Source organism: Dreissena polymorpha, chromosome 14 (assembly GCF_020536995.1).
Source record: "Dreissena polymorpha isolate Duluth1 chromosome 14, UMN_Dpol_1.0, whole genome shotgun sequence".
In the NCBI taxonomy this organism is placed as follows: domain Eukaryota; kingdom Metazoa; phylum Mollusca; class Bivalvia; order Myida; family Dreissenidae; genus Dreissena; species Dreissena polymorpha.
In genome coordinates, this window is record NC_068368.1 from 14,034,553 (window position 1) to 14,056,376 (window position 21,824).

Consider the following 21,824-nt stretch of genomic DNA (forward strand, 5'->3'; position numbering starts at 1 on the left):
TATAATCGACCCAATTCTGCTAAAGATATAACTAACTTACTTCCTCCGGTCAAAAGGTCGCTTTATCTTTGGTTTGAACCTATTTAGTTCATCGCTCAACCCTGGATGGATATTGGGGCATTTTTTAGTCCAATTTCTGGGTACAACAATTGCATTTTGTATTACAAAAGTTCGCCTTGTTACTTTGAACAGTATGGATCTGTCTCGCGATCGGAAAAAAAGGAAAGTGTCGTCCCTGAGCCTGTGCGGACTTCACATTACGCTAATGCATTAAGCCCCGTTTTCCAAAAACGAGGCTCAAACCTTTTTAATGAGTGGTATTCCTTTAAAGGGGTATTTTCACAGACTTTGGTATATATTGAAGTTTGTCATTAAATGCTTTATATTGATGAATTTAAAAATTGGACATATAAATCTCCAGTAAAAAACAAGAATATAATTTTAAAAAAGAAGAAAAAAGTAACCCTTAACTGGGCTCGAACCACTGACCCCTGGAGTCCTGGATGTAAAAGTTTTCCGCCAAGACCACTCGGCCATCCGTGCTAATGCTATCAGCGAATGTATATTTTACTTTATATGCAATCATCGTAGTTTCACAAAATATAACGACAGCAACAGAACTTTCCAAATTATTAAATCGTTTCGGGTTGCAACGCTTTATAATTTTCAAATCGTCAAAAGTTGCATATGATAGATATTTTAGAGCATGGTAAATATTCAGTATTACTGTTGCCTCACAAATATCATAACTAAAACGAAAATTTCCGAATCTGAAACATTTTTTTTGTATTTTGTCAATTTACCAAAACGTGAAAAGGCCCTTAAAACAGTAACTTTAATTCATTCATTTTACAAGAACAAAATGTTCTATAATGCACATAAGTATTTTGCTAAAGTCTTTTTTTTAAGTTGTTGTTTCAAATTCAATTATCATTTCGTTCAAGATTTATCATTGCGTCATTTACTTTTTATTGTGAGTGTTTTGAATGGCTGACGTCTCTTACATACATCTTTTCAAGAGCTATGAGCAAACGGGGCGGCATGTCAAGGTCATGTTATGCCTTAACACGGACAGCTCAGTCTCCGACGAAATTTTTCGACACATACCTGGCTCGAAAAAATGTATAAGTGACTGAAGTGAAAAGGTAAAGAGCCAATTATCAAATTTACCATAGACCTAATGGCGATATCTTTTTTGTGTATTTACTGACTCTCCAGGTTAATATAGACCGCCGCCATCTTGGGTCTGAAATATAGCGGAAGAGTAGGAATACAACAAAATACAGACATATAAAAGTACTCCGACATAAGAATATTGGGAAAATAAATATCCGTAGGAATGGCACACTCTCACATAATTATAAGTTTAAATTATAATATAAACAAACACATGGATCTGTCTCACATGAGGATACGGAGTAAACCTCACACTATCTGTACATATCGAACTGTACAACAGGACAATACTGATCATAACTTACAATACTGCTTAACCCTTTCCCCATCAGAAGCAAAGTGAAAATGGCTTTTGCAACCAGCAAAAAACCATAACAGTCTGCGAGTAACTCGCAGTCATTTCAGATTTTATGCTGTTTGCTGCCAATCAATTGGTTGGAAATGAAGCCTTTCAAACTTGATTCTAATAAAGAAGATTTTTAATTTAATTAGATTTGATAAGGGACTACAATAGGATTAAAATGCGTTTATAAAGGGTAAAGGGTAAGATGGAACTGACGAACAAGGCAAACTGGGAAATGAAAAACACTAGAACAAGAGAATAACAGGTATAATCTGCAAAACAGCGGCAGAAATGGAACTGCCTGACAATGGAATATGGGTTGGTACTTACGATATCTGTAGAAATGGTACTGTCTTTCAGTGGAATTTGAGTTATTACTTATAATCTATGTAAAATGGATCTGCATAACAGTGTATTATGGGTTACTACTTACAATATCTGTAAAAATGGAAATTTCTAACAGGGGAGTATGGATCATCCTCTCTCTGGTCCGGAAATGCACAGCGCGGTTCTTTCATTACTTTAACCGTCTTTTTATTTAATCCCCCAGTCGATTTGAGACCAAAGAACTCTTGATATAGCCTGAAAAAAAAACAGTGTTCATTTCAATAGCACAATCATTATATGGAGTTTCACGTTACAAACGAGCATATAGTAAACAATACAGAAGAAAGAGACATTATTGAGGCTTGACTTGTTTGCAAGGACTCTAACATTAGAGTTAATAGACTGTGATGAAATGATGGTACTTGTTGTCCAAAATAAATTAGCAGTTAACCTATTTATGTTCTGCAAAATGGCTAAATAAACGTCGTTTGATTTAATAGCGAAAAAGAAATGCTTTGATGATGTGTTTAAATCAATTTTGTTTTATCTACACAACAACAATGCTATGATTGAAGGTTTCAAATGGTACATCTATACTTGGACCAGAGACATAGCCTACGTATGATACTATGATGGAAGGCTTCAAATGGTACATCTATACTTGGACCAGAGACATAGCCTACGTATGATGCTATGATGGAAGGCTTCAAATGGTACATCTATACTTGGACCAGAGACATAGCCTACGTACATCTATACTTGGACCAGAGACATAGCCTACGTACATCTATACTTGGACCAGAGACATAGCCCACGTATGATACTACTTCTATCTGAGCCGCGCTCTATGAAAATGGGGTTAAATGCATGTGAGTAAAGTGTCGTCTCAGATTAGCCTGTGCAATCCGCCAGGGACGACACTTTCCATCCAAACTGGACTTTGCTAAAAGAGACTTAAAAAAAAGAAAAATAGCATTAAAGCGGTAAATGCCGTCCATGATTAGCCTGTGCGGACTGAACATGTAAATCTGGGACGACACTTTAAGCACATGCATCAAACTCCCTTTTCACACAGAACGACTCATTTATGTTACTTCTATTAAACGTCTCGAAGGTCATATTCGTCAAACCCTTTCGATGCAACACATTTAAATTACTGAAATCGACTGGTTAAATTCGACACACTTCTTTATATTGGGGGAGTGCGAACATGAACACACTTATTGTAATTTACTCGAGGAAACGTCACATAATTCAGACTGACTTGGCAGAGAGTTTCATGAATTGTATAGTTTTTTACCAAGAGCATTGCAGCAAATATTCCAAATACAGTTCAATAAATGTTAAATTCAGTGTGGCATTCTTAATGCAAATTATGAAGGGCATGCTCTAACGAAATTATTTATTACCTTAACTTCAATGCTAAGAGTTTAGGAAGACATTTATCTCGTCTGAAGAAAATTGTTCCAATTATCCGAGTGCATTGATAACCCGAAGCGCATAATCACGACTGACTGCAAACCCACAATGTCATGCCATTTTGACATCTTTTACTGCCACAAGTAAAACATACTAACAGGTGTCTGGCTTGAGATTTATAGATAAAAATTGCCGATTTTGCGTGCAACACTTTGACCCACGAGGTTTCCAATGTCGAGGTGAGCATTTTAAATATCATAATTAAAAAACCACCCATTCACTGACAATGATTCGAATTTCATACTGCCAATTAACGTTTTAAGTAATGGATTTAACACGCTTCCTTTACATTTGTTTCGAAATTAAAGATCTATCGAGCAAATCAGTAGTTGCATACTTTAACGTTCGATAATTGACCAATTAAACTCTACGATCAGGACATATGTAAAGGGAGTTTTAGTTATGTCACATTTTTTGCTTCGAGGAAAACGTTTATATGTCGAATTAATAAGCGCAAAGATACCCTAACTAATGAAATATTTCAAATTGTTGGTTTTCATGTTCGTGTATGCCCTTGCTACTACGTAGGTCATCGCTTGTGTCATCAACCATTGCATTTCAAAACCAACCGTGCACACATTTTGTGAAACAACCACGTTATTGTCTTTAACCTTTTAGCATAACGAGCAGGTCTGACAGCATTTAAAAACTAAATACAAAGAAATAAGCTACAAACCAAACCTTACTATATTACATATATATGCATTCCAGATGATATCATAAAACAATGATTAATCTATTTAATAAATAACATACTGGCAAGTTTTCGGTCAACCAAACCATGTGTATAACCTACATTACATACTGACAAGGTTTTCTCACAAGCTGCGAGATCACCTTATTTATCAACACTAGTGTTTACCATGTATTTTATCAATAGCACATTACACATTTAGTCTAATATCACTTATCTTCATGTAAACTGTTAGTAGAATTTTACTACTGGGCTGGTTCTGGGAAAACAGGACTTTATGCATGTGCGTAGAGTTTCGTCCCAGATTAGCCTATGCAGTCCGGAAAGCCTTTTATGGAACGACTCTTTTCGCCTTAACTGCTTTTTTTGCTAAGAAACTAACCGACTTTAAAGGCAAAATACCATACAAGCGGAAAACATCGTCCCTGATAAGCCGGAGCGAACTGCAATGGCTAGTATTAAACACATTTTTACGTACATGCATTAAGCCCCGGTTTCCCAGAACGAGGCTCATTTTATTATACGGACTACCTGATGGCATGTTTGCGGTCTAGCTTCGAGTGGACCTGGATCTTTCTGTTTGAAATCTCTCTCGGTATAGTCCGTAGATACCCGTATTTTTCCAAATATTCCTAAAACAAAAAAAATCGTTGAGTGTGAGGATTTTCATGTCGTTAAACCGATTAATCCCAGAGTTAGCTTACAGTTTCTGTTCCAAAGCGATTGGAATTACGTTTTGTCGTTATAATGTCATCGTTTTAGTACGAAAAATCATGTACTGTATAGACACTGGACCACATGTTTTAAAACAGATGCAATGCTATCCTTATTGATACTGTATTTTGGAGTTTTATTATTCCATTATTAAACGCATTACCGGCGTGCTGCTTTTTTATAGACTTTCTAAATAGTAATTGCGTTGAGAAGCTTACGAATTATTGTTTAAGCCAGTAAACTTGGATAATAGTTATCACATAGCTTATGGTAAATTTACATTAATGTTACGTACACAATCGGACATTCGTTGTGGTGTATCAAACATAAACAATATCATTTTAATAAAATCATCAGAAAAATGATTGTAAACTGATTGTTTTAATTTCTGGGCATGGGCATCAGTTCCTGAACATTAAATACGTATCTCGGTGGTAAAGGGTGAAATACGTATCTAAGTGATAAAGGGTTAAATGATATGAACACACGATCAGCAAAGTCTTTGGCGTATGCAAAAGCTGGCTTTTGTATTATCAACAGCATGAAGTGTCTGTCATTTGTATTACTTTAAACTTTTAATTTAAACTTAATGAATAAAATAAACAAATACAGAATCATATAGACATAATGAATGCTTAAGATTGAGTTTTTTATAAAGTAAAAAGATGGTATCGAGCATTTGAAACGACGACCCTTTTGAACCGGCGCTTTTGTATCGATCTACCGTCGGGCCCTATGCACCTGTACACGATCCCTTTCAAAATTTATTTACTTTAAATTAACGAATTAATTTAAAAACAACAACACACAGCAGAAAATACATGCTAAGTTATTTTTCCTACTGCTTGCTTAAAGCAGTACTGAAAAGTAGGCAGAAATAAATACATTCATAAAGTCTTCCTTGTTGATTAATTAATAGTTTTACGAATTAATGACTGTTAATTCACAAATATTCAAATATCTTAGTGACCATTGTCGCATAATTTGCATTCTATTTATAATAGTTAAGCCCATAAAGGTACATTTGGAAGCGATATTTACATGTGTGACCGCGTTTTTGTTGTTAGATGTAGCTAAACGACAAATTTTAATAAACTAAATTCCCATAGTGCAATGATTGTATATACACACCTACGTATTGAACTATCATACTCCATCGCCGATGAGAGAACACTTATAAATTGCACAGTACAAAGCAAAGAGAATCATCGTGCTAAAACATGCCATAACAAATGAACAATATTTAAACAAACCGTTCTATCAATATAATCGGCCGTTCGCCTATTACAGCTCGATTGCAAACAATCTCGAATTTGTTTCCTCGGTAGAACCAGTACTACGTGTCTTTTTTGTGTGGGGGGAGGGAGATAAAACGAATGCTCAGAGAGTGGAGATCGAACTCATGATCACCCGGACACCATATCCACTACGCCACAGCGACCTTCATCCCTCCTCTGCCTTTTGGGTAAGATCGACGTGTAGTATTAAATATTTGAATATATTCAAGACAATATACAGTACTCTACCAAACAAAAAGCCTCACTCTTTAATAAAAAGGTCAAATATTACAGTAATTACACGTAGTACGCTATTACAGTACCTAACCAATGCGGCATGCACTGAAAAAAGACAACCGCGATATATGAAGATCCTTATAGTTATTTCTTAGTTGAAATAGATTGTCTTCGTGCATATCAACCCGTATGCACACAAGATACGATAGCTTTCTACTTTGGATGGGATCGACTTTGCAGTAAATGGATAGTATCATATCAATTGAAGTGAATGTTTTAATCACGCAATCCATTGCCAACGGCCATATAATCTTACTCAAGAAAGCTTATCGTTTTTCTATTATACACAACTTCAAACGAAATGTGTAAATAATGCACACAAGTCACGAACATGATGTTATACCAAAACACTAGTCACATTTTTGTAATACAAAAAACATAAGGAATTACCTGCTCGAAATCTTCTACAAAGAATGTTGACATCACAATGCCATTGTTTGTACATTTCATGATATAATAAAGAAAGATAGTTCCCTTTCACATGAAAAAGCTATATCTGCGATTTTATCTACCGAATCTGTTGCACGGTTATTTGAGAGAGCAAGTGATAATTTAAAAAACAACAAAACAACAACTGAATATGACGAAAATTAAAACGAGTGTGCACTAAGTGCATTTCGCGCTAAACAAAAAGGCTAATGTAGCAAACAAAGTTTTAAATCATTTATCAGATTAGGTTTTGAGTATAGATAAAAAAAAAACAAGAAATATTATCAGGAGGCTAACTCTTGTTACAGCAATTTGGGTATTTTATTTAAGGCATGTGGATAAATGCTTATGGAATACAGTTTAATACATGCAGCAGATCACTTACCAAAATAAATTATTAAAGCGAGATTATACGATTTTGTCAAATATTTATGAATTTATATTAAGTGTGTAAAAAAACTTATTAAACATATATTTCAATATAAATTAAAATAAAAGTTAAGAAGAACATGGTTCGAAAAAAATGCGAAATAAGCAAGATATTTTATTATGAAATCGACCATGTCTGTACGGTCGAATTCGCCAGCTTGAATATCATCATACATGTACGATGTGAATCTTAATTTAGTTTTACGGATCATTTTATTTCCTGCAACGATATGTATTTATACCACACACGAACATTAACTAAAAAGACGCATGCTTCGGTTATTGTAGGAAAATATGTACGAAATATCTTCGCCACAATCGGCTCGGCGCGCTAATGTGTCTTTTCTGCATTTTATGAAATTCGTCTTCAATGTATAATTTGTCTTGCCTATTTTGTGTAATTGTAACATATTTTTATCAGTATATTATAATTTAACAAATATAAAATTCGTATAATCTCGCTTTAAAATTAATTCACCATATTGGAAAAACTGAAAAGGACTTAGGCCTTTAACCGGTGTAAAACTGGAGGATTAAAGTTGGTGAGCCTCGCTCTAACAATCGGGGCTTAATGCAAGTGCGTTCCAGATTAGCCTGTGCATTCTGCACAGACTTGTCAAGGATGACAATTTTTGCTTTATGGTATCTTAGACATGAACAAAGTCTCTTATTAGATAAAATCCAGTTACAGCGAAGTGTCGTCAATGATTCGCATGTGCTGTCTGCACAGGCTAATCAGGAAGGACACTGTTAGCATGTGCATTAAGCCCAGTTTTCCTGGAGCGAGGCTCATTAAAAAAGAGTAAAGCCAAACATGCATCGACAAACGAGCAATAAAACTGGTGTTTTTTTTATTTTGTGACTGATTTTTTTTCAAATTCGTAATTTTTGCTATGTAAATTAATATAATATCAAATTGTTATAATAACATTGGGAAATTAACACTTCCGTATATGTTTAAACACAACTTAATAAAAATTACAAGAACATACTTTTCTAAAAAAACACGTTCAAATCACATTGGCATTGGCTATTATTTAAGGCTATTGCAGTATTTATTATATATTAATTTCTTGAATCCTAAAAATGACAACCGTAAACTGTTAAATCATGAATGCTTCATTGGCCGCGATCTATGATTCTATGCCATGTAATTTACGAAATGCGACAAAATGGGCTAAACTTTTACTTCCGACGATTCTAAATTAATCCGGCAAGAAACTCATTGCCACAGTCCAGACTTATAAATTCAATCTTAAAAGACCCATCCGAACTTTGTTCTATTGAGTTCTTCAACTTAATATGGACTATATTTAACGCATCCCAACTTTGTTCTATCGAGTTCTTCAAATTAATATGGACTATATTTAACGCATCCGAACTGTGTTCTATTGAGTTCTTCAACACAATATGGACTATATATTTAACGCATCCGAACTTTGTTCTGTCGAGTTCTTCAACTTAATATGGACTATATTTAACGCAACCGAACTTTGTTATACCGAGTTCTTCAACTTAATGTGAACTATATGTAACGCATCCGAACTTTGTTCTGTCGAGTTCTTCGACTTAAGATGATCTATATAAAACGCATCCGAAGTTTGTTCTATCGAGATCTTCAACACAAAATGGGCTATATTTAACGCATCCGAACTTTGTACTGTCGAGTTCTTGAACTTTATAAGGACTATATTTAACGAATCCGAACTTTGTTCTATCGAGTTCTCCAACACAATATGGAATATATTTAACGCATCCGAACGTTGTTCTATCGAGTTCTTCAACACAATATGGACTATATGTTACGCGTCCGAACTTTGTTCGATCCGAACTCAATATCGAGCTTAATTTTGACAAAACAAGACTCTTGTGAAAACGCGATCAGTTCAGTTCACGCAAATTAAATATTTTTGGAATATATTTAGGCCGTGCTCAGTTGAAAAAAAATATAACAATGTGCATGCCGCACATGCTAATCAGGGACGACAATTTCCGCTTTTATGATATTTTTTGTTTCAAGAAAGTCGTTTCTTCGCAAAAATCAAGTTTATATTCGTAAAGTGTCGTCCCTGATTAGCTTGTGCGGACGGACTGCACAGGCTAATCTGCGACGACTCTTTACGCATGCATTAAACCCCCTTATCAAAGAGCGCGGCTCATAAAAAATCAGCAAAACTTACGTCGACGTCAAATCCCCAGCGTAATTCCAGCCTTTTTCGCTGATTTATATACTCTCGCTCCTCGCTAGAAACTTTAAGTTGATTACGCGAACGGCGCTCGAAATGAAAGTTATTATTTGCAATTTCACTGTCATGCGTTATTCCAAATATTCCCGCATACATGCACTGGAACATTATATAGATAAAAACAAATGTAATCAACGAAGATTGGAAATTTGATTCAGTCATCGTAAACTGTTCTATTACCACATTTCTAATATTTTGAGTTCTACACTCTTTCAAATATATTTCCTCACGAATTCATTTGATTTTGTACAGATTCATAACCAAATGAAATGATGCCTTTTTTTCATTCTGTTTGTTATTTTTGCAATTTTGAGAAAAACAAAACAATTTATAATCTTACAGTAAAAAATTCGATATGGTCGTTCATCAAAAGTATTTCAAATTATTATAAATTAACAGTCCATAAGCTACTTTAACCGCTATTACTCCTCTTTCATAAAAACGTTCTATATATCCATTTGTGTTCACGAAAAAAAATATGTTTAATTAAAAGTAAGCATTTAAATAACTTTCTATTTGCAAATAATCATTAACATTTCATTTTCATTATCCTTTATTAAAGGACTATCATGTTTAAACCGTGCATCATCAAAACTATTTCAGAAGAGTTTTTTTCTACTCCACCAAGTTAACAGACTCTCTTTCTTAACGCAGTATTGATAAGACCTATAGTTCGCTGGTAAGGTTATTTTTGAGCCAACATTTAACAGTCGCTTTGATACCAAGTCAAGGTACACACATCCTATCGCTTGGCTGTTATAGCGATACTCCGATACCAAATATACATACACGTTTAAATTTAATACCAGTTGCTGAACGAAAAAAAAACAAGAACGTCACACGCCATGGAAACAGCCAAAATGTACTTAAATATTAAAATAAAAACTACAAAAACAACTCCACAGCTATGTACAGTAGGACCAAAGTTCGATTTGAAATATAATTAAAGTCTGAGTTTATTTACATTACACTTTTTATTCAAAAGTGCGCATTCATTCTGTATTCTTTACGTAAACAATTGTATGAAAAATGGCCCACAAGAAATCGCAAAATTCAATCTAATTTTTATTTGCCGTTTTAAAGATTAAAGATTGCGTTTATTGATTAGATGTATTACATTTAAATCAAATCGAATAACTTTACATTTATTTAAATATGTGCATTTTGTAAAGCATCCACTTGTGCGTTAAGATAAAAAAGTTTGAAATACAACTTAAAACAATAACGGTCGTCGTTGACAGCAACTGTACAAATTTTTACAAAAACAAGGCACAAGCTAATCTAAGACGAGAACTTACGCATAAGAATTAAAACCGGTTTTCACAGAGCGATGGTCAATAGTATTTAATCCTTTACAATTTAGATACGTATTTTGAAGTGTTTGCAGTCCCTTAGAAAGTTAAATTTAATTAAAGATCTTTCTTACTTGATAACAGTTTTTAAAGCTTTATTTCAAACGACTTCATACAGGTATGCAGCAAACAGCATAAACCCTGTACAAACTGCGAGTTACTCGAGGATGTTGTGCTTTTAGGCTGTTTGCACATAGTCATTTTCACTTTTCTTCTCAGTGGGAAAAGGTTTATTCACTTGTCGTCAGTCTTATCAAACAGCAAATGCAAAACAGTGTTTTATCTGTTCATAATGTGTCATACTGTGATACAAACTGTGTTTCAATGATAAATAAGTTACCACATAAAACACATGGACAGGATAATACACTTTTATGAATTTTACGCTGCACGTCGCCAGATTGTATTATTGTTCATCAAACATGTAACTTATTTTTGTGTCGATGTCATCGTAATTTGAAATTCCACATTTTGTATTTAAATTACACCTGACGCCGTACGGTGGTTTTCACGGGTTAGGTCTCTACAACTAATATAAAATAAAAGCAAGTTTAACTTAGTCAATAAGAGGTTAGAATGTTAAAATCCGTATTGTAAAAGACAACCATTTAGTCTGATACTGATTAAAATCGTAATACCTTTCAATAATAGAATAATTTAAGTAATTAAATGCCAAGTGTTGGAAATTAATTACATTTATTCATTTGAATTGAATCAGGAAAACGGCTTAAAACTGTTATGTAAGATTCCGGGCATGTACATTTGTTCATCCAAAGTAAAGGGCAAGAAAATACTATATATTGTATCAATCCAAAGTAAAGGGCAAGAAAATACTATATTTTGTTTCAACTATAGGACATAGGCGTTACTTGTAACAATAACAACATTGGTTTTACTTGCATAACTTTTCATTTCTTAAACAATTAAAATCTTATGAATCCCAACAACAAATACAACATATTATTGACATATTTATGCCAAAAAGTGAAATGAATACACAAGAATAATCGGTTTTATCGAGTGTTTTAGGCGACGACCTTTTTGCAACGATCCACAATAAGGCATAATGCATCATTGTACATGCTCCATTCAAACGGTAGTTAATATTTAATAAGGAAAAAAAAACAACACATCCTAATACAACAAACATTTGTTTAGAAAAATTTCATGTTGCATAAAAGCAGTGAGAAGTAGTGAGAAAAGTCATGCATGCATAACGTACACTCCTCAACACTTGCTAAGGATCACTTTTTTCATATTATCTTCAAATTTGAATTGCGTTCATTTTAAATTGTTATTTTGTCGGTTTTTATATTAGAATGTGCGCTTTTGATTATATTTTTATGTATTGATATATCATTGATGCGTGACACTGGCTGAATCTAGCAAGGGGTGAACTTCAACTTACACATACTATAAAAAGTGATCCTTAGTGAATAATGGTTGCATACATTTCTGACCATTATGTCACAAATATGCAAAACCATTTGACAAATGCTGCCTCATTTGCATTCTGAACTTAACAATTAAGCTCATACATGGTATAGTAAGGTTTTATTTATCTTCCTTCTTATTGCACTGTAAGTCTCCACCGCCAGTGAAAGTGCACTTATAAACTGAACCGTGAAAGCAAAAATACTTATCCGTCCAAAATATACTATAACAAAAGAACAATACTTGGACGTTCTATTAATTTACCTAGGCGTTCGCTCTTAAACTATTCTAACAAATAAAATGCTCACATTTATTGACGACTTAGTAAAGTCTTTCAAAAAACGGCTTATTGTTTAACGAACAATCATATAATTATAACATAAATTGCATGTGCCCTTAAACAGCACCTACCCAATCTTGCACTGAACCCCCCCCCCCCCCCGAAAAAAATACATAAATAAAATAAAATGATAATACAAAAAATATAGCGTGATGCTTTTGGTTACATTTTTAGCTGAATGGTGCGTGCATATCAGCCAGTATGCACACAATAAACGATCGCTTGTTATACATCCGCGAACAGACTGTAATAAGAACGGATGGTATGATATTCGTAAGACAGAAAGGAAATATTCCTGTGACTTTTTTTAACACGCAATCCATTGCCTATAAAATCTGACTCGGTTAAGCCGTTCGTTTTTCTATTATCCGCAACTTCAAACGAAATGTTGTGAGGATGCCCTAAAAGTCAAAACATGCTGAACAAACAAAAAGTAAACATTTTTAATACGAACACCAAAAGAATTACAAGCTCACAGTATTCTACAAAGCATGTCGACATCACATGGCTCTTGCAGTTCACTTCTTGAGTTATAATTGAAAGAAAGTTATCTTGAAGACACGAAGGACTTATCTCTGTTCACATCAGCGGCGTTATTTACCAACTCAGTTACAACGATTGTTTGATAGACTAAGTGATAATTTGAAAGAAACTGAATACGACGGAAAAACAAAAACAATGAGCACTAAGTGAATTTCACGGTTAACGCAAAGGCTAATGTAGCAAACACAGTTGTCAAATAGTTTCTAATCAGATTGGTGTTTTGGTATAGGGGAGAAATGAACCTTAAGAAAAAATATCATGAGAGAAATTCTTATACCAATGCTTTAGTATTTTATTTAAGACCTTTTGTAAATTTCCACTACAAACGAGGTAAATCTACGCAAAACAAATGATTTAAACTGGGATCATCGCATTACTATGGTTACTGAACAGTTTTAAGGGATATAACCGGTGTAAAGTTGGAGTACTTAACACATTTATTGCTAGCGTCTAGAAAAAAGGCATTGGCAAACAGCGTAGACCCAGATGAGACGCCGCATAACGCGGCGTCTCATCAGGGTCTGCGCTGTTTGCTTAAATGAATATCTGTAAGAAATATTCTAAATGAAGAAATAAGTATATTAGACATCCCTAATTTTGGAAATAAATTGATCCAATTAAGAAGGATGGGAAAGTCCACTAGGCAAAAATGGGTTAATATTAACCAATTAACAATACATTACAGCTAGGCATCGAGAAATGAGCAAGCATAACAAGTTTTGTGTCTGGTTGTTTTGTCAAGTTGATGCTTTTACTTTAAAAATAAATGAACTATTAACTTTTTATAGCGTAAAACGTTTAGTTTATACCTAACTGATATGCGATCATTCAAAATATTTATTGAAAATTATAGGCATACGAATAAATGTTCAAAAACAGCTTAATGAAACAAAGAGAACATTATTTTCTCAAAGCGTTAACGTTAAAATACAAAGCTTTAGTAAACCAAAGAAACGCGTTAAATATTTGAACTATTCATTCAAAGATCAGCCTAGCAAAACTTATGTCGACGTCATATCCCCAGCGCAATTCCAGATTATTTCGTAGTTTAATATACGCTTCTCCTCTTTAGTGAGTATAAGCTGATTGTGGGATCGGCTATTAAAATAGATGTATGAATACAAACACATATATTATCAACGCGCCCTTACGATTTGATTCACTCATCATGAACTGTGTTGTTTCCACATTTCACATAATTTGAGATAACACAATTATAAACGAGCCGTGCTCTGTGGAAAGAGGGTTTTATGCATGTGCGAAAAATGTCGTCCCAGATTAGCCTTTGCAGTCCGCACAGGCTAATCAGAGAAGACACTTCCCGCATAAACTGGATTTGTGCTAAGAAGAGACTCTCTGTAAATGAAAAATAAAATAAGAGCGGAAAGTGTCGTCCGTGATTAGCCTGTGCAGACTGCAAATGCTAATCTGGGACGGCACTTTACGCACATGCTTTAAACCCCTTTTCAAAGCGCACGGTTCAAAATTTTATTTAACGAATTCATTTGATTTCGTTCAGATTTAATTGGTCAATACATTATCAGATGGGCTTAGTGTAACAATACGTTTTCAATGTTAATAAGTTATTTGCTCAATCATGAAACAAGAACAACTTTTATCATAATAAAAAATTAACATATGTATAAACGATATGTGTATAGTTTTTGCATAACGTTTATTATTAATTATAATATATACACAGTCTATAAATCACTAAACCACTATAATCAGTTCTTCATATCACCATAACACTCATAACTTTGTCCATTCGCTTTCACGAAATAAAATATTTTCACTTAAAGTTAAACATTTAAAATCATTTCAATACTCATTAACAGTTCCCTTTCATTCATTGCAGCAAAACCGCGTATAGACCGCATAACTTCCCAACTATCTCAGCGTGTTCTTTCTGACCCCATGTTATCGGACTCACTATCATAATGAAGTACAGATAAACCAATCGATACCGATTGATCGCTGTTAATGTAGTGTTTCTAGCAATCATTTAAATGTCGCTTTGCGATACTTTAATACGTAGGCAAGATTAACAAGAATAACCGCTCGGCTATAATTTTGCGAATTGGTGAGATATTGATTAGTGTGACCAATATATTTCTAACAAACTCGATAATTTATACTTAACATATATTCTTATTTTATTTTTCAAATATTATGTTGTACAAAGTGTCATGTTTTTCAAAGACAATTGATTACAAGTTTTAAATAAAATCCTACAATTAAGTTTCTGCTAATGTTGTTTTAATTAAATTATTACTACATTAAACAAATTAATGGGTTTTGTGCTTTTTTTATATGCCTTTCCACAAGATTCACGACGCTAAGAAGCGCATGAATTTTATAACACCTTTGCACTTTGATAATAAATACCACATGGCTTAAGGTCTTGCTTTATGTTATGTACAACTACTGATATGTGTTTGTGGCATATAACAAATATAATTAATTAAAAAATAACTAAACCGGCTCAAAGATCATATGCAAAATAAAAATATATTTGAACCAAACTTACTATAAATTCACTGGCGATTCGCACATTCCGCCATAATAACAAATACAATACTTGAGTTTATTTAAGACAATATATTTTGTTCTACAAAACAAACCACATCTTTTGTTTAGTTAAAATTTCATAAATTAGAGTTACTAACGTAAGCTATAGCAGTATCTAACCTATGCTTCATTCATTAATAAAATAATTCACAGTATAACAATTATCTTTGTTAACTGTATATTGGCTGATTTTGATAAACCTGAGTTTATATCAGCAAGTATGCACAGAAGGCATGAGAGCTTCCTATTATTTTATCATTTGATATATAATTTGAAATATAAATTGATAGTATCATTTCCGTATATATCCGTAGCAAAAAAAAAAACGTTTTCTGTTGTTTTTTTAATAACGCACACAGTACACAAACATGCTGTAGAAAAAGCCCCAAGTCAAATTGTTTTCATACAAACAGCTTAAGGAAGTACCAGCTAAAAGTCTTCTACAAAGCATGTCGACATAACACGACTCTTGTAAGTTTACTTCATGAGTTATTATTGAAAGTAAGTAACCTTTGAACACATAAACATTATCTCTGTTCACATCAGCGGTGTTATCTTCCAACTCAGTTGCAACATTTGTTTTATAAAGTGAGTGTTTATTTGAAAGAAACTGAATATGACGGGAAAACAAGAGTGAACACTGAGTGAATTTCACGGTTAATGCAAAGGCTAATCTAGCAAACACAGTTTTCAAAATATTATTATCATAATCTGGTTTGGTTTAGGAAAAAAGAACCCCGAGAACAATATCAGGAGAGAAATTATTTTTACAATCTTTGAGTATTTTATTTTAGGTACTTCACCTATTGCCACTACAATACAAGGTATTACATACAACACAAAAACTACGCAAAACGAATGATTTAAACTGAGGCCAACTTCAGAAAACGCTAACTGATCTGAGGGCTTAAACCGGTGTAAAGTTGGAGGACTTAAATACTTATCAAATAACAATAACTTATGGCTAAGCATCGACTAACGAGCAATCGAAACCAGTGATGACGTGTGGTTGTTTTGTCGGTTTGATACCTTGACTTTTGAAATAAATGTACTATTTACCTTTAAGTAAACATCCTATTTATGTTTATGCGTGACTTAAATGCGAAATTTCTAATACTGAGAAATGTCGTAAATTTTAAAAACCCTTTCATGCAAAATTTAATATGTGTTTTGCTCAAAAACGTTTTAATGTCAGGGTCATGGAATATAATGTAAGGCTTACGATATAGTACAGTGTTCATGAAAAATGAGTATCAGGAATCCTATAGTGAAGATCCATTATGTCAACTGTCAAATCATGAATGGCTACATGAGCTTCAATTAATGGCTCCACACCGTGTAATTTACGAAAATACGACACGAGGCGTAATCTAAGCATTGGGTGATTTTTAAAAGAAACCGTCATTATATCTCTGCCAACAGACCCGGTTTTTGCAATTTATGTAAAACGACTCATTATACACATTTGTTCTAATGATTTCCTCAAAACAATATGGTCAATATTCAACGCATTCAAAATGTGTATCGAGCCTTATTTTGAAAATAGCATGACACAGGCTCTGATGAAAACGCGATCAGTTTAGATCTGGTGTTTCAGCCCTTTATTACTGTTTCCAGTTGACTACATCCACCAAGGAAACTTCATCTGGGAGAACTGGTCTTTCATGTGTTTCGTCCTACATTAGCCTTTGTAGTCCACACTTTTCAATTTTATGGAATTCGAATTTTAAAGGAAAATGGCTTCTTTCTTCTCGTTAAAAGACAATCAGTTCAGGTGGAGAGTGTCGTCCTTGATTAGCCTGGCTTATAAGGTCTGACACTCTACAAGCATGGCCAGTTTCTGCAGAACGAAGCTCATTGGATCCCGGGTCATTTTTGGTAAATAAATATACATTTATTTAGTAAATTAATAAGATGATAAGATACATGAGATTAGATAATAAAATTTATATATACCATATAATAAATATACGCGTATTTAGGAAAACAATCAACGCACAGTTATCTTGAAACAAACCAAGAAACATTACAGATTGGAAACTGCAAATTATGCTGTAATATTATTTGGTTGTAAATGCATTCGTATAACATATTTTCTCTATGTTAGACAATCAAATGCAAATTAAAGTTCGAACAAACTTCTCGTGACTTTTTGTTCGTAAAAAAGGAACATCGATAAGTTTAAGAAAAAAAAGAAACATGCAAAATTCTATAATCTACTATATCATGTTTCTTTTTAACATTTCGTAAACTACCGGTACAAACACCTGGTCAAAGTATAAGAAGTCGTCATTAAACTAATATCTTGACGGCATATTTGTTCTGGACCTGTTTTCGTGGTTTCAGCAGATTTCAGACTGGCTTTTAGTGATTTCAGTGGATTTAAGACTGGCTATTTGTGGTTGCAGCATATTTAAGACTTGCTAATCATGGTTTAAACTGATTTAAGACCGGCTATTCGTGGTTGCAGCAGATTTAAGACTGGCTATTCTTTGTTTCAGCGAATTTAAGTCTGGCTATTCGTGGTTTCAGCAGATTTAAGACTGGCTATTCTTTGTTTCAGCGAATTTAAGTCTGGCTATCCGTGGTTGCAGCAGATTTAAGACTGGCTAATCATGGTTTAAATTGAATTAAGACCGGTTATTAGTGGTTGCAGCAGATTTTATAAGACTGGCTATTCATGGTTTCAATTGATTTAAGACCGGCTATGCCTAGTTTCAGTAGATTTTAGACTGGCTAATTGGTGGTGCAGAAGCTTAAGTACTTTTATTGCATTGTTTATGCGGTGAAATAGTGTTCTAACAATAATTATGCTGTCGCGGATTTTGTGTTTCGATCATATTTGACTGAACGAACAAAAAAAAACAATCAGAAAAACAAACACACAGCAACATTATTCATATAAATGCATGATTTTTTAAACACACAGTACCAATAAGTTTATCCCTGTATCGTTGACCAATGCAACATTATTGAGAATATTATCTAATTCAGACGTCAGCTGCATACGCGTGAGATATACCGTATCTAACAAGTTGTCCATCATTTATAGTGAGTGATTTTAGATTTTAAAACAGTTTGACTTTTGGTATAATTCAATACGGCAACACAGAACAGACATGCACAATGAATAAAACTGTAGTCACAGATATGAAACGATCAGTGCAAAGCTTCGAAGACTCTAAGAGGTTTTAGGAAATATATCCCGTTCACTCCGCTCCGCTCTAATGCTTTCATAAAGTATTTTATAGTAAACAACTTCGCAAAAACAATCGCTAAAATACTCCACAATAATTGAGACGTTTTACGCACGTTAAATATATGATGGAATTTAAATAAAAAAAGCAAAACTAACGTCGACGTCAAATCCCCAGCGTAGTTCCATATTATTTCGAAGTTTAATATATTTCCTCTCCTCTTTAGTGATCTTAAGCTGATTGCCAGATCGGCTATCAAAGTAGATGTTATTATTTGCAACTTCACTGTCATGCGCTATTCCGACTATTCCCGTAAATATGAAGTTATACATTATACATATAATAACATTTCTTATAGAAGAGCCCATGCTATTTGATTCGCTCATCATGAACTGTTCTATTTCAGCATTTCAAATATTTAGAGGCACACGCTTTTTCAAACATATTTTTAAAGAAATTTTTATTTTTATGAAAGGTAGTACATGTGTCGGTTATTGTATCTATGATTTAAACAATCATGAGATGACATATTATTTATTAATTACTATTTCAAAAATTAAATTTTTATAATATCTTAGATATATTAAACTCTACAGACATTATCACTCAGTGTACTATTTTTAAAATGCAATAGTCTTTCGTTAAGTTTCCAATTACCCATGCAACACAGGAAAATATACAGAGCACAGAATACCAATATTGACTAATTACTAAAACTGCTGCAACCGCGTTTGAACTGTAAATCAAAAGTATTGATCTATTTATCATAACATTAACAGTTCCAGAAGAAAGCAATTTTTAATATCAGAAATGTAGCAATGCAGCTTAAAGGACAGTTTTAACAACCACCTTAACCTTTTCAGCCTCAAAGTGTGACAATGCCAGCCTCATTCTTTCTACACATTGTCTTAATGTATGGTTTATTCGCTTCAGAATAAACCACGCTTTTTGGCGGACGATTCTCTCACTCACACGAGTTTCTTTCGAGAATCTTTTTGGCATGATCCTATTATAACACATCCTTCCGGGGTCGGGGGATATAAGCTATCATACTTTCCTTGTATATTTTTGTTAATGTTTTATTTCTTACAAAAGATATAATAAATTAATTCCAAACTTATTGTGCTTGTCGTTGGATAACAAGTTTTACGAAATATATTATGTTGAAATATGGTAAACAGAACGTTCGGAAAACGGAAACAAATATTTTACGTTGAACTGTTAAAGTAACCTTGAGTGTGCATCATGAAAGGCCATTCCTTTCTAATTTAAAGTGATATTATGGGCATTTTTTACTGTTGAATTTAGCTGAAAAGAATGTACAGGTCAAAAGAGTTATTTAAAATGTGTTTACTGACCAATTATATGTAACTTATCTTGCTACCGGTTGTTTAAAAAAAAATAATTTATATTCGATTTTTTACGTGACTGGTGAGTCCTCTAAGCCGAAATGATTCGTAAAACAAAATAGTGTCGTTGTGTCTTATGAACGAATCTGAACTAAAACTACATTTAGATTCACATCGTAAATCTAATCATGTATGTCAGTTGTCAAAACGAAAGTACGGTTGATATTCAAATGCATTATTTTTCTCTTTCCGGGATATTGTCTTCGTATGTTGATGCTGAATTAACAAGTATAAGTGTATATGAAGTGAACACACCAAAAATAAACAACGGTTGCGATAGACACCTATAAACTGTAAGATGCCTATAATATCACTTTAAGCCAAATGTTAAATGGAAAATGTTATCTCTGAAAAGGGATATGATATATTGAGCGAACACGTTACGGAGGCTCGAATATTTGACCTTAAAGTATGCCCTAACTGGTAAAGGATATGTTAAGCACATAACACACCGGGTCATCAGCAAATCGACGGAATACCTAACCATATCAGCGAAGAAAAATTATCCTGTAAAAAGGTTTCATCAAAAAATGTCAAAGTGTGAACGTGATGAGGAGCGAACGCGAACATCAATGAACGAACGGAATTGCCATATTTCGCCACCTTGGAGCAAAAAGGTAACATGTCGCATTGAAATAAAAAGGCACATGGTACATTTTTCCACCAATGGGGCGATATATCCTTCAGTTCTAAACGGCGAGTTTAGAACCCAATAAAACAGATCATACTGTAGAACCCAATAAAACAGATCATACTGTAGAACCCAATAAAACAGATCATACTGTAGAACCCAATAAAACAGATCATACTGTAGAACCCAATAAAACAGATCATACTGTAGAACCCAATAAAACAGATCATACTGTAGAACCCAATAAAACAGATCATACTGTAGAACCCAATAAAACAGATCATACTGTAGAACCCAATAAAACAGATCATACTGTAGAACCCAATAAAACAGATCATACTGTAGAACCCAATAAAACAGATCATACTGTAGAACCCAATAAAACAGATCATACTTTCAATGATTAAAGAGTTTCCAAGGTTAACACATGGACATGGTTAAGAACTTAAGAGGCTATTACGACTTAAACACCGAACGTCGCGATATTGTACTATGTTTCATCACGATATTCAAACCCTATGGGTTTCATTGTGATCGTTACTTTACGCTCAACATCCTATTTGTAAAGTACATCTGCCTCCGTAGGGTTGTTTTCCTTTTTTCCATGTCACAAGCCCGGCTTTACAGATAACAATAAAACGTATTTCCACACGAGGTTCGAGATTTTAAATTTGTAACTTCTGAAGAAACAGATTGAGTCCGATAATGCTTAAAACCGTTATACTTTTCAATAATATATTAATAATATTTATATAATGCTAAGTGGTGAACTTCGGAAATTATTCCCAATATTTACTTTGTAGCTTGACTAAGACAAATATATATATTTTTACTGTTCTGATTGTTTAATGTTATGAATACAGATATGTTGGGTAACCGATCAACACCTTTGCATTTCTTAAACAATTGAAATAAAATGAATCACATCAACCAATA

At 33.6% G+C, this 21,824-nt stretch overlaps 1 protein-coding gene across 4 annotated transcripts in view; it reads right to left on the reverse strand.

Moving 5' to 3' along the window:
* The window catches only part of LOC127857593 (stromelysin-1-like), a 76,905-nt gene that overhangs the window by 12,283 nt on the left and 42,798 nt on the right, over positions 1 to 21,824 (reverse strand). For 3 of the 4 annotated variants that reach the window (XR_008038514.1, XM_052394074.1, XM_052394072.1), the window contains exons 2-4: positions 4,551 to 4,651; positions 1,953 to 2,101; positions 1,171 to 1,246 (exon numbers count right to left, since the gene is read on the reverse strand). Coding sequence is in view for 3 of the 4 variants with exons in the window: in XM_052394074.1 (XP_052250034.1) it covers positions 1,171 to 1,246; positions 1,953 to 2,101; positions 4,551 to 4,651 (326 nt within the window). In the remaining variant the exon portion in view is untranslated. Of the gene's footprint in view, positions 1 to 1,170; positions 1,247 to 1,952; positions 2,102 to 4,550; positions 4,652 to 9,345; positions 10,214 to 21,824 lie in introns of those variants that run through there. The other variant, XM_052394073.1, reaches the window with a different exon arrangement.